The sequence below is a fragment of the Pelophylax lessonae genome (genome assembly GCF_965119305.1).
Source record: "Pelophylax lessonae genome assembly, chromosome: 2".
Lineage (NCBI taxonomy): Eukaryota > Metazoa > Chordata > Amphibia > Anura > Ranidae > Pelophylax > Pelophylax lessonae.
Window position 1 is genome coordinate 727,945,711 of NC_138769.1, and position 14,463 is coordinate 727,960,173.

Below are 14,463 nucleotides of genomic sequence, written 5' to 3' on the forward strand. Positions count from 1 at the left end.
CCCACGTTGCCTGAGGTTAAAACGCTTCTCCTCTAATCGCATTGTATGCCCTCTAGTCCTCATGCAATCCTTCCGACTGAATAGCTTTTTTCTATGCCGAGATCACCATTGAGATATTTATAAATTGCTATCATGTCCCCTCTCAGGCGTCTCTTCTCCAGGGAGAATAAATCAAGCGATTGCAGAGGCTGGGATGCAGGCCAGTCAAGTTCCTCCACCCCAAACCCGCTCATCCATGTTTTTATGGACCTTGCTCTGTGTACTGATGATGAGTTTCTTCAGAGCCTGCCTCACATCTTGGTTCCTTAGGCTGTAAATAAAAGGATTTAGCAAAGGTGTTATGATGGCGTAAGCCATGCTAACAATGCGATCATACTGGGAGGAATAATCTGAAGGAGGGCGGAAGTAAATAAAAATGATGGTGCCGTAGAACATACAAATTACCATGAGATGAGAAGAACAAGAGGAAAAAGCTTTACTTCGGCTGGTGCTGGTCTTAATTTTCCAAATAGCCCTTGCAATGAGCACATATGAAATAAGTATGAAAAGAAAAGTAATAATAATAGCAATAGAACCTTCGGTGTATATTAGGAACTCAACTAATGTAGTACTGGAGCAGGAAAGTTTGATGAGGGGGGTCTCGTCACAGAAGAAGTGGGGGATCAGTCTGTTCTCACAGTAGGTGAATTGCGACACAATATAAACGTGCAAAACTGAATGTAGAGCTCCAGTCACCCAGCAACTACTAGCCAGCATGACCATAACCGTATTATTAATGAATGACTTGTAGCGCAAGGGGTTACAGATAGCCAAGTAACGATCAAACGCCATGATTGCCAAAAAAAAAATCTCAGAGACCCCCAGAAACACAAAGAAGTACATCTGCAGGAAACAGCCAAGGAAGGAGATGGAGGTTTCTCCATGAAGAATGCTGGACAGAAGCTTGGGAACCGTTACGGTAGAGAAAGAGATGTCCACTACCGACAGGTTACCTAAGAAAAAGTACATTGGTGTGTGCAACTGAGGAGAAAGTATAATAGAACTTAGTAAAAGTAAATTAGCAGTCCATGTGAGGGTGTATATGACCAGAATGGTGGAGAAGAAGGCAGCGTGGTTGTAGTGAAGGTCTGAGAAGCCCAGTAGAATAAAATCAGAGGTTAGATTTACTTTTTCCATCAAGAACAAGAGACATTGTTGTCACCTCTACTGAAGAGTCAGAAGTGGGTATCCATTCTTAATGTGCTGATACATACTGTATACAGATTCCTTCTGCTTTTGGTGACAACTTGCTTTTGGTGACAATGATAAGCAGCAACTCAAAGTATTCTCAATATACTACATACTGTATATTATCTTTCCGTATAACACCAAGCTTCCGGGAGGTTCCCAATCTGAGAAACCTAACGTCATGACTGAAATAGATAAGTGAAATCCTCTGATTCCTCTGTACAGGATTCTGATACAACTCAGAAAAATACGTCTGCAGTTCATACGAGTGTGTATACATCCAGAATAGTGGAGAGGAGAACAGCACAGTTGTAGTGAACATCAGAAAACTACAGAAGAAAAAAGCTGGAGGTTAGATGGACATCTTCCATTAAAAATGATCTAGAATTTAAAGACAGACCAGAAGGAAATCATTGGGGTTGGGGGGGGGGGGGGTAACGTGACTGGGGTGAGAAATAGTCCCCAGGAATCACTTAAATTCTAAGTCTAAAGCCCCGTACACACGAGTCGAAATTCGGCCGGGAATTTTCGTCCGACGATCGATCTGCCGATTTTCGGCTTGTTAGTATGATGCTTCCGACAACCAACTCAGAATTTTCGGCCGAAAAAATCCTGGTGTGCAGGCTATATAATTTTTGTCGACCATCAAAACACATCTGATTTTTGTCTCATTAGTACAGATTTCGATGGGGAAAAATCTTATGAGCAAGACTAGGCATGCTCAGAGATGAAAGAACACATACAAAGCAATCCAACACATGACATCACTTCTGAAGTAGAATTCTGTCGTACGGAAAATTTGCGTGCAGTCCATGTGTAGAGCACATTCCAACCAACAGACACCACTATGGACAAAAGACGGACTTCCGGGCGGAAATTCGTTGCGTGTGTACGAGGCTTAAAACTGTAGTCTTACCTGGTTCAGGTGGTAGGCGGAGGAGGAGCAGCAGTAGCTGATGGGAGTTCTTTCCAGGAGGTCAATGAGTGAAGAAAGTTGTCACACCCTCCCTCCTACGTGAAATGGATTTTAAAGTGGAGTTCCGGCCTCAAATACCTTTTTTTAACTAAAAATACCCCTAGAATACTAATCCATCGCCCTTTACAGAACCGCTATTCTCATACTTACAAGGTGTACAGTATTGGATATTAGTCAAAATCTTACTTTTAAAAACGCTGTCTGAGCGTGGCCATCTTGGATGTGGGCATTTGAAGCCGCAGTGTAATCTGCTGTGTCCTTCTTCCTGATTCCAGGGAGTGTTCTGGGGGTTCTGATTGCAGCCTCCTGGGAGTGATGACAAACAGCTCCCAGGATGCAATGCAAAGGCGGAAGTGATGTCGGTGGCCATGGCCACAGAGGGGGGAGAAGGAGGAAGTACAATCAAAAATGCCCTGAAAATAAGGTCAGGGACCCCCGAAAATATTTTAGAATGCCCAATTGTTGATCAGCATAGCCAGCACTCCAGGAATCACTAAAGTTGCAAAATAGGCTGGAACTCCGCTTTAATGTGATTGTCACAGCAGCTTGGTGAGTTAGGAGGTCTTTGGGGGTCTGTGTAAAGAGGTGAGATAGTTAAAAAGCAGGGAGCCCATCTAGCAGCATGGTGAACTTAGAACTTCCTGAACCTCATTGGTATTTATGTTGGAAGTCAGTTATAGTTCATTTTAAAGTTGTCCTTGAGCCAGTGGGGTGTGGCTGGGGACAATGGTGGATTTTGAGAAATCCTTTTTGGCTAGGGTTGTGGGCATGGCTTAAGGTGCTCTGTAGGGACACAGTGAAACTACCCTGGCTATTTGCCCAATCCTAAGCAGGGAACTACAGTCATGTAAAATCAGCAAAAAGGCAGATTAAGGCAGATCTGCCAAATTTAGAAGCAAGCACACATGCACAGTTAACTATATATAACTCGTGGCCAAGCGAGTTTACATTGTTAACCCTGGACTAAGCCGCTGATTAGAGAACGCCCTTTCCCAGGTGATGCAGCATTTAGAAAGTGGTACCCCAGAGCCTGTGCCAGTTTCCTCCAACCTAGCAATTCCTGCCACATCACTCCCAGTGACATGTCCAACTGCTGTTACTGGATACAGGGAATGCTATTTTTATGTACCTACGTGCAAATACTCTACCGTAACTTCCAGGCTGGGTTACCTAAGTTATCAGTCCAAGTGTGTGTGTGGAACACCGGTTGCTAGTGAAGGAGTCAAGCACAACATCCCTTTACTACCAAAGTAACCATCACCCTTCCCAAGTCACCCATTCCCTGTCTGGTTGGTCGCTTTTCAAAGATACATGTACAGATTTCCCTAGAAATGACAATATAGCCTAAACTAAACAGCATGCCCTGTGCTGGACTAAATGTACTATATCTACTCTAGTCCCTGTAAATGTAAGACCTGTTCTTTTGATATGTCATGCATTGCCCCCTTTAAGAAACTTCAGACCAGACATTTAGGAAGAAAAGCAACAGTATTTACTGGAATATAGTACTGGCATACAGGAACAATTATTCCAAACAACTTCACTTACAATTCTGTACAGAGTTCTCTAAAAGCCAAATAAAGTGACTTTGTCCCTTTCTCATAACCAAAAGGTGTTATGTTATTTGTCAATTGGAACTGGTAATTCTTGGTGGTTAAGTAAAGGGCTTCAGGAGTTACTTAAACCCATGTGGCACAGTCAGTATATTTTATTGGGGATTTCATTGAGGGTACAGAAATGAACAAATCCACCAGTCATGCATTTTTTTAAACTTATATGCAAGTTCTCCTTTTACAAAATTCCTGACAATAGCTGTTAATAAACGTAAACATTCTGCATACTCAATTAGAAGCAATTCTTTCTTTGGAAGACTATTCAACATTTTAACCACTTTACCACTAGAGGATTTTGCTGTCTTCCGTCCAGGCCATTTTTTGCGATTCGGCACTGTGCGAGTTAAACTGACAATTGCGCGGTCGTGCGACGCCATACCCAAACGAAATGTATGTCTTTTTTTCCCCCACAAACAGAGCTTTCTTTTGGTGGTATTTGATCACCTGTGCGATTTTTACTTTTTGCGCTATAAACAAAAAAAGAGCGTACATTTTGAAAAAACAACAATATTTTTCACATTTTTTTATATGAAATTCCCCCCCAAAAAATGTAAAAATCAAATTTTTTTAAATTTTTGGCCAATTTGTTTTCTGCTACCTATGTTTGGTAAAAAAATTCACAATAAGCGTATTTTGATTGGTTTGCGCAAAAGTTATTGCGTTTACTAACAAAGGGAAAGATTTCTGTCATTTTTGGTGGTTTTTTTTTTTAACGCGTAATGGCAACGATCTGCGATTTTTTTTGCGGGACTGCGACATTGCGGCGGACAGATCGGACCCCTGACTGACATTTTTGACACTTTTGGGGGTACCAGTGACATTACTGCAGTAATCAGTGCTATATATATATGCACTGTTACTATAAAAATGACACTGGCAGGGAAGGGGTTAATTTTATTGGAGAGGGAGGGGTTAATGTATGCCTGGTGCTTACTGACATGTGTGGGGGGAGGTGACTATGTGACACAAGGACAGATCCAGGGTTCAGCTATGCTGAACCCTGCAATCTGACCCTGCCTGTCACTTAGGAGATCCGCCCACTTGTGTTTACACAGGCGGGCGGATCTCCACACTAGATCCCCGACGATCGGGGAAGAGCAGCGGCAATAGCCGCTGCTCCACCCCTGGCCCGACTCCCGCTGTGACTGTCACAGCGGGAGCGAGCCTCCGGCGGCAGCCTCCGAACCTCCGGCGGCGCGCACGCGCCGTCGAGAGAGGGGAGTGTCTGACGACGTAGGTCTACGTCGTCAGACGATAACGAACCAGTCTGCCGCAGTAATATTACTGCAGGCAGACGTAAAGGGGTTAAGTGCTCTTACAGCTGAAAACCTTTTGCCTATTTTAGCCAAAAGGGCATCCTTTTGTAATGACCGTATGGTGAACCTCAAACCAAAAAGTAATCTGGCACTCAACTCAAAATGCAGGAAATTGTGATTAACAGCACAGTGCCCGGGACCTTGGTTGGCTTAGGCTTGTTGACTTCCCTTCTTCTGACTTCTATGTGTCTGGTTAGGCAAACCATCAAAGTTTTAAATCAGTGGTCAGGTTTGGGGGTGGCACAGAACCCATAGAATGCTGGTCATATTATAAGTGTATTTTGGGGTCCCCTATATGTTTTGTTATATGACTATAGGTTTACTTTAACATGCAGAGCTTTCAATCACATTTTTTTAAACAGGTCCCTACTCCATAATCCTCTTTCCAAGGTTTAGTACATTCAATACATAGTCCTTACCAGTGTAGTGCTATTTGTACTGAACTTCAATAGTTCCATATGAATATTGATCTTCAGCTATCAAACAACTACATTAAGAATGCTCTAAGTCCCTTTGCTTACAGTAAAGTCCTAGAAACATTTGTCTCAAGTGTGGTCTTCCCTCTAGAATAGATCAAAGGTGTCAAACTAAATTTTATCGTGGGCTGCATCAGCAGTATGGTTGCCCTCAAAGGACCAGTGGTATCTAGAATGCACTATGTACAGAGTGCAGGGTTCAGGAGTGCGTTATGTATAGCGTGCAGAGTTCCAGATTACGCTACATACAGAGTGCAGGGTTCAGGATTATGCTATGAACAGAGTGCAGAGTTCAGGATTATGCTATGAACAGAGTGCAGGGTTCAGGATTGTGCCTTGTACAGAGTGCAGGGTTCAGGATTATGCTACTTATAGAGTGCAGGGTTCAGGATTACTATATGTACAGTGTGTAGAGTTCAGGATTATGCTATGTACAGAGTGCAGAGTTCAGGATTACGCTAGGTACAGAGTGCAGGGTTCAGGATTATGCTACGTACAGAGTGCAGGGTTCAGGATTACGATACATACAGAGTGCAGGGTTCAGGATTACGCTAACTACAGAGTGCAGGGTTCAGGATAACGCTATGTACAGAGTGCAGAGTTCAGGATTACGCTATGTACAGAGTGCAGAGTTCAGGATTACGCTACCTACAGAGTGCAGGGTTCAGGATTACGCTATGTACAGAGTGCAGGGTTCAGGATTACGCTATGAACAGAGTGCAGGGTTCAGGATTGCGCTTTGTACAGAGTGCAGGATTCAGGATTCCGCTACGTACAGAGTGCAGAGTTCAGGATCACTCTATATACAGAATGTAGGGTTCAGGATTATGCTACATACAGAGTACAGAGCAGGGGCGGGAAAAGAGGTGGGCTGGAGGGGCAGCTACCCTGGGCACTCTGGTATCACGTGAGGTGGGGGGAGGGGCACCACAAAAAGATTGGGGGGTTTTGGGAGGCAGCAGGGGGTAAGAATTACTCTAGGAGGGGAAATTTGATAGATAGGTGCTTTTGGGGGAAAATAATGTGTGCTAGGGGTCAGAATTTTTTAGGGGGGAGGGTGATTTGTGTTAGGGATGTTTTGGGGGGATTTGGAGTGGAGAGGATGTGTATTCAAAGGGGAAATTTGACGGGTAGAGGATTTGTGCCAGGGGTGGGTTTGTGCTTTGCGGATTCGAGGAGATAGAGGGTTTGAGCTGGGGGGGGGGGGGCAAATATTTGTACTGGGAGGGGGAATTTCAGCAGGGGATAGATTTTTCCTGGGAGGAGGGGGGATTTATGCTTAGAGGGTAAGCATGCATTAGTGCTCAATTTTTTTTAAACTTTTTTTTGGGGTGGGGGGGATTTTTTGCTGACACATAATGCGTATACATCTTGGGAGGGGAGTGCAGTTTAGTATGTTTGCCCCGGGCTCTGGATGACCTTGTCCCGACACTGGTGCAGAGTTCAGGATTACATTACCTGCAGAGTTCAGGATTACGCTACATACAGAGTGCAGGGTTCAGGATTACGCTACATACAGAGTGCAGGGTTCAGGATTATGCTACATACAGAGTGCGGGGGTTAAGGATTACGCTATAAACAGAGTGCAGGATTCAGGATTACGTTATGAACAGAGTGCAGGGTTCAGGATTACGCTACGTACAGAGTGCAGGGTTCAGGATTATGCTACATTAAGAGTGCAGGGTTCAGGATTACGCTACGTGCAGAGTGCAGGGTTCAGGATTACGCTGCTTACAGAGAGCGGGGGTTAAGGAGTACGCTATAAACAGAGTGCAGAGTTCAGGATTACGCTACAAACAGAGTGCAGGATTCAGGATTACGCTATGTACAGAGTGCAGGGTTCAAGATTACACTATGTATAGAGTGCAGGGTTCAAGATTACACTATGTACAGAGTGCAGGGTTCAGGATTATGCTATAAACAGAGTGCAGGGTTCAGGATTACACTATGTACAGAGTGGAGGGTTCAGGATTACGTCATGTATAGAGTGCAGGATTCACGATTATGCTACGTACAGAGTGTAGAGTTCAGAACTGCGTTATGTAAAGAGTGCAGGGTTTAAGGGTGCGCTATGTACAGAGTGCAGGGTTCAGGATTACGCTATGTACAGAGTGCAGGATTCAGGATTACGCTATGTACAGAGTGCAGGATTCAGGATTATGCTACGTACAGAGTGCAGGGTTCAGGATTACGCTACGTGCAGAGTGCAGAGATCAGGATTACGCTGCGTACAGGGTTCAGGATTACGCTGCTTACAGAGTGCAGGGTTCAGGATTACGCTGCTTACAGAGAGCTAGGGTTAAGGAGTACGCTATAAACAGAGTGCAGAGTTCAGGATTACGCTACAAACAGAGTGCAGGATTCAGGATTACGCTATGTACAGAGTGCAGGGTTCAAGATTACACTATGTACAGAGTGCAGGGTTCAGGATTACACTATGTACAGAGTGGAGGGTTCAGCATTACGTCATGTATAGAGTGCAGGATTCACGATTATGCTACGTACAGAGTGCAGAGTTCAGAACTGCGTTATGTAAAGAGTGCAGGGTTTAAGGGTGCGCTATGTACAGAGTGCAGGGTTCAGGATTACGCTATGTACAGAGTGCAGGATTCAGGATTACGCTATGTACAGAGTGCAGGATTCAGGATTACGCTACGTACAGAGTGCAGAGTTCAGAACTGTGTTATGTACAGAGTGCAGGGTTTAAGGGTGCGCTATGTGCAGAGTGAGGGGGTTCAGGATTACGCTATGTACAGAGTGCAGAATTCAGGATTACGCTATGTACAGAGTGCAGAGTTCAGAACTGTGTTATGTACAGAGTGCAGGGTTTAAGGGTGCGCTATTTACAGAGTGCAGGGTTCAGGATTACGCTATGTATAGAGTGCAGGATTTAGGATTACGCTATGTACAGAGTGCAGAGTTCAGAACTGCGTTATGTACAGTGTGCAGAGTTCAGAACTGCGTTATGTACAGAGTGCAGGGTTTAAGGGTGCGCTATGCACAGAGTGCAGGGTTTAAGGGTGCGCTATGCACAGAGTGCAGGGTTTAAGGGTGCGCTATGCACAGAGTGCAGGGTTTAGGAGAGCGCTACATACAGTGTGCAACATCTTATTTACACCCTCCTCCTGGGTTCTGACCTCTGCATCCCACCACTCTCCTCCCATTCCCTCACCTCTGCACACATTTGCTTCCACACCTACACAGCCCTCATACCAACCAACCCCTAACACCCCAAAAGCTTCCTCTCATCTTTACTAGGCAGCTCCTTCCCGGTGATTTGGACTCTAGTACTTGTGTAGGCAGATCTGTGTTTTGTAGGGAGATCCTTATATCAGATCTGTCTGCGACATAAGTACCTACAGGGATTCAGAAGACACTGAGAGAGTAATTGTCACTGTAAACACAGAAGGCTTCTGTGTTTATAAGTGACAGCAGGAAGCAGAGGGTGAGCCTGAGGTGGAGGCCGGCAGGTGCTGTGTGGGCCACATGACAGGGCCCAGTGAGCTAGATTTGGCCTGTGGGCCTTGTGCTTGCCTCATGTGCTCTAGATGTTTAGAATTAATGGGCACCATTTACTTAGGAAGATTCAAAATATAAAAATATATATATATATATATATGGCATTAAGGGTAGGGTACTGATCAGAATATCCCCAAGGTCACTGGATCTCAAACATTAGACTAGGCCTCAGTCTCTTTTAGATCTTTCTTTAAAAGCTTTGAACAAAATCTCAGATGGTTGACTTCAAATCCCAGACTGTGATGGCTGGACTCCTGCAGACTTCAAGCTCCCTGGTGATTGAGGTTCCAGTGATATCTCAATGTTTATGTCTAGGGAAGGACAGCACAGAAAGGTCCTTCTGAAGATAACTTCATACCTCACCATAACCATAACTCATCATCTCCATATGTGGGGGACAATTACATAGTTACATAGTTACATAGTAGTTGAGGTTGAATAAAGACAATAGTCCATCCAGTTCAACCTGTGTAGGTGTGTATGGCCGTAATCATCTCTCATACCCCTGAATGTTCTGATCCTTGAGATGTACGTCTAAGAGTCTTTTGAAGGCCACCATACTTCCCGCAGAAACTACCTCATGTGGTAGAGAATTCCACAATCTTGTAGCCCTAACAGTAAAGAACCCCCTACGTTGCCTGAGGTTAAAACGCTTCTCCTCTAATCGCATTGTATGCCCTCGAGTCCTCATGCAATCCCTTCGACTGAATAGCTTTTTTGCTATGCTGAGATCACCATTGAGGTATTTGTAAATTGCTATCATGTCCCCTCTCTGGCGTCTCTTCTCCAGGGAGAATAAATCAAGTGATTGTAGACGCTCTTCATAGTCAAGGTCCTCCAATGCCCTAATCAGTTTAGTTGCCCTTCTCTGGACTCTCTCCAGCTCCAACACATCCCTCCTGAGGACCGGCGACCAGAACTGGACAGAATACTCCAGGTGCGGGCGGACCAGAGTTTTATAAAGTGGTATTATTATAGTTTTATCTCTGGAATACATGCAGCTTTGTTTCGCCTTTGCCGTTAGACAGGATAATTTGGTCGATTGCAGGCTGGTTTAGTTTTGGGTGCAGGCTCCGGCATTGTAAGTAAGGGATACCAGTAGACTTCACAGCTGGTTTCCTACTGTGCATGCTCAAGCTGACCTGAATGGTCCTGCCATCATCTGGGACCTGTGGGGAAGAATGAGGGGCTTGAAATGCCATTGAACACCGATCGTCGATCTTACACGGAAGTGGGAACAGATACCTGTCAAAACCAGGTACCCGCTCCCTCCCAAAAAAGTGCCAAATGTGGCAGTGGAGGGAAAGAGAGTGTGTGAACAAGCAGAGCTTCCCCTTTTAGGTGGAGCTCTGCTTTTAATTCTCTCTAAACATCTCATTTGTTAACATTCTGAAATTGTTGTGCGTTCTGTACTAAAGTGGTTGTAAACCTCATTGATGAAATTCGAACTAAGCACATATATCTGTGGTGTTTAATTATCTCTCTCCAAAGCGCTAAGTGTAATTTCTCTCTGGTGCTCTGTTCCTCTGTTATCAGCATGAGTCACTTCTGACAAATTCTCTGACACATGAGATAACGTGAGCTGAAAATTTTGGAGCTTTGAGGGAGATAAGCAGGGAGCTTGTCTATTCAGAACACAGTTCTGCATGGTCCTTCATTACTCTGCCTATGTGGAGGGAGGGGGGTCCCTTTCCTCCAATCAGCTTTCACACAGTGTAAGTCCAGTCTCTCCACCCTTCCCTATGAACTTCTGGCAGATGAAGAAAGCTTTTTAACACAATCTGCACTTTTGAAAGGGTGTAGGAATGGGAAGACAGCAGATAAACAAGTAAAACTTATGGAGGAGGATTTGTTTCACCTCAGTGTATCATCTCAGGCTGTTCACTTCAGTGGGTATATGTGAGGGTTTACATCCGTTTTAACCACTCCTGGACCGGAAGGATTTGCTCCCTTAATGACCAGGCCATATTTTGCGATTCTCCACTACGTTAATTTAGCAAACAATTGCGCGGTCGTGCAACGCTGTACCTAAATAAAATCAATGTCCTTTTTTTTCCCCACAAATAGAACTTTCTTTTGGTGGTATTTGATCACCTCTGCTATTTTTATTTTTTGCGCTAAAAACAAAAAAAGAGCGACAATTCTGAAAAAAAAAAAAACAATATTTTTCACATTCTGCTATATAACATTCCCCAAAAAAATTAAAAAATCAATTTTTTTTTAACATTTTAGGCCAATTTGTTTTCTGCTACATATTTTTGGTAAAAAAAAAAAAATCGCAATAAGCGTATTTTGATTGGTTTGCGCAAAAGTTATTGTGTCTATTGTTTTTTCTTTTTTATTTATTGTGTTTTATTTATTTCAGCTACTTATATAGCGCTGTCACTTTACGCAGCGCTTTACATATACATTGTACATTCACATCAGTCCCTGCCCTCAAGGAGCGTACAATCTAAGGTCCCTAACTCACATTCATAGTGGGGCCAATTGTTTTTATACAGGATCCAGAGGCGTAACTAGAACCTTCAGGGCCCTGATGCAAGAAACCATGAAGGGCCCCCCAGACCCCTGGCCGGGGCCCTTACCTTCAAGCCCAGGGCTCTTCCCACTAATCCTGGGGCTCTTTACACTCGTTGCATGGCCTTTTATTATGGTCCCACAGCAGGATTCTTTCACAAGTTCTGCAGTGGGCCCCCTTCCTTCAATCTTGGGGCCTCCCCACAGTGGTGCAATGCCAGGGTCCGGTCACAAGTGTGACCTTTGCGATCCTGGAAGTTCACCCACTGGTTTGCTACCGGGCCCCCTGGAGCATGGGGCCCGGTAGCGATTGCAACCCCTGCAACCCCTGTAGTTACGCCCCTGACAGGATCCAATTAACCTACCAGCATGTCTTTGGAGTGTGGGAGGAAACCGGAGTACCCGGAGGAAACCCACGCAGGCACAGGGAGAACATGCAAACTCCAGGCAGGTAGTGTGGTGGTTGGGATTTGAACCAGCGACCCTCTTGCTGCTAGGTGAACGTGCTAACCACTACACCACTGTGCCGCCCACAGCTGACCATCCTCTCTCAGTGGGGAGCGATCGCGGGTGTCAGGCGACAATCGGAGCCGCCTTAGCCTTGCATCGGAGTCTCCCTGCTGCGGCGCACTCGCCCCCCTAGCTGCAGGCGCGCGACTGACTTATACCTACATCAGTTTGCGCAGGAGGGGCTGCCTGCCGTAGTATAACTGCGGCGGGCGGTCCTTAACCGGTTAAAGAGGTAATAAACCCAAAGCGAAAATGTATTATATTACAGCATATCAATTCTTAGATGTGATGGTTGCATTCGTTTTTATTATATTTATTTTTTTATAGGTTTTCTTTTATTTGCATCTGGCGACCCAGCCAGAAAGTCTGTTGTTTATCAGAAGCACAAGCTCTCCAGCAGAATGTGTCAGTTTACATGGATGAAACAAACCACTTAATACTGTGTGAGCTGGAGTTTGGCTTCAAGCCTGCTAATACATTTTAACCCCCCTCCCTCCATCACAGGGCTGACAACACTGCCTGCTGTTACCATTCCTCCAGAGTTGTCTCACTAAGGCTACATTCACATTAGCGTTTTCGCGCGTTTTTTACCGCGATTTTACCGTGATTTTTACAGCGATTTTTACCGCGATTTACAGGCGTTTTTTGTGCAGGCGTTTTTAGATTGAATAGAAACCAATGGAAAACGCCTGTAATCTGCCCAAAAAGAAGCTCATGTACTTTTTTGAGCGTTGGGCGTTTTGCTCACAGCGTCAAAACGCTCAGATGTGAACAGGGGCCATTGAAATGAATAGGATTTGTCTTGTTGGGCGTTTTGAGAGCTGATCCTAGAGCAGAAAAACTCCCCAAAAACGCCCCAAAACGCCTACATGTGAACGGAGCCTAATACTGAAGGTGTGTTACTGGTCAGATCACCAGGTGAAAACAAAACCAAAGAAAAGAAAACGAATGCAGCCACCACTTCTAATTAATGGTATGCTACAATAATAATTTTTATTCATGATATATGATTCTTTGTGATAGGAATCAAAGCGATCAAAAAAAAAATTTTTTAAAGGGAAAGTGTAAAGAGGAAAAAAAAATGTAATAAAATAAATAAATTAACCACTTGCCGACCGCCCACAGTATATTTACTGCGGCAGTCAGCCCCTCACAGGCAAAGTGACGTAGGACTACGTTGCTAGCCTGTGAGGCTCTAGGGGGCGAGCGCGCACCGCCTGAGGCGCGCTCCCGCCCCCGCTCGTTCCTGCACATCCCCGCGCGTGTGACTGGCGGACCCGATGTCCGCCGGTCACTCGCGATCTCCCGGTGGAGAGGGAGAAAGGCAGGCGGCTGATGTAAACACAGCCGCCTGTCATTCTCCCTGGTGGAACAGCAGAGATCATACGGTCCTGCTATATAGGATCGTAGGTCTCTGTGGTTACATCACTAGCCAAGCCCCTTTACAGTTAGAATCACACCCCTAGGGACACAACCCCTGCATCACCAATAAAGTTAACCCCTTCACTGCCAGTGTAATTTTTACAGTAACAGTGCATATGTATAGCACTGATTACTGTAGTAATGTCACTGGTAACCCCAAAAGTGTCAAAAATGTCAGTCAAGGGTCCGTTCTGTCCTCCGCAATGTCGCAGTCCCGCAAAAAAATCGCAGATCGCCGCCATTACTAGTTAAAAAAAAAAAAAACAAAAATGACAAAAATCTTTCCCTTAGTTAGTAAACGCAATAACTTTTGCGCAAACCAATCAAAATACGCTTATTGCGATTTTTTTTACCAAACATAGGTAGCATAAAACAAATTGGCCAAAAATGTTAAAAAATTTAGATTTTTACATTTTTTTTTTGGGGGGGGAGGGGGGAATTTCATATAAAAAAATGTGGAAAATATTGTTATTTTTGCAAAATTTACGCTCTTTTTTTGTTTATAGTGCAAAAAGTAAAAATCGCACAGGTGATCAAATACCACCAAAAGAAAGCTCTGTTTTTGGGAAAAAAAGGACGTCAATTTTATTTGGGTACAGAGTCACACGACTGCGCAATTGTCCGTTAAAGTAACGCAGTGCCGAATCGCAAAATAGGGCCTGGTCAGGAAGGGGGTAAAATCTTCCGGGGCTTAAGTGGTTAAAAAAAAAGTGCCCCTGTCCCACCGTGCTCGAGCACAGTGGTGAACTTATACGTAGGCCACACCCACATATGCAAACGGTGTTCATACCACACATGTGAGGTATCGCCACGAACTTCAGATTGAGAGCAATAATTCTAGCGCTAGACCTCCTCTGTAACTCTGAAGGGTTACCCTGTAAAAATTT

At 44.5% G+C, this 14,463-nt stretch overlaps 1 protein-coding gene across 1 annotated transcript in view; it reads right to left on the minus strand.

Moving 5' to 3' along the window:
• Nucleotides 1-204: 204 nt before the first annotated feature.
• LOC309548310 (olfactory receptor 1G1-like) overlaps nucleotides 205-14,463 on the minus strand; it is a gene marked incomplete at both ends in the record, with an annotated part of 62,467 nt that continues 48,208 nt past the window's right edge. Inside the window, one exon of the mRNA XM_082248249.1 lies at nucleotides 205-1,020. Within this exon, the coding sequence (XP_082104375.1) occupies nucleotides 205-1,020 (816 nt within the window). The remainder of the gene's footprint in view (nucleotides 1,021-14,463) is intronic.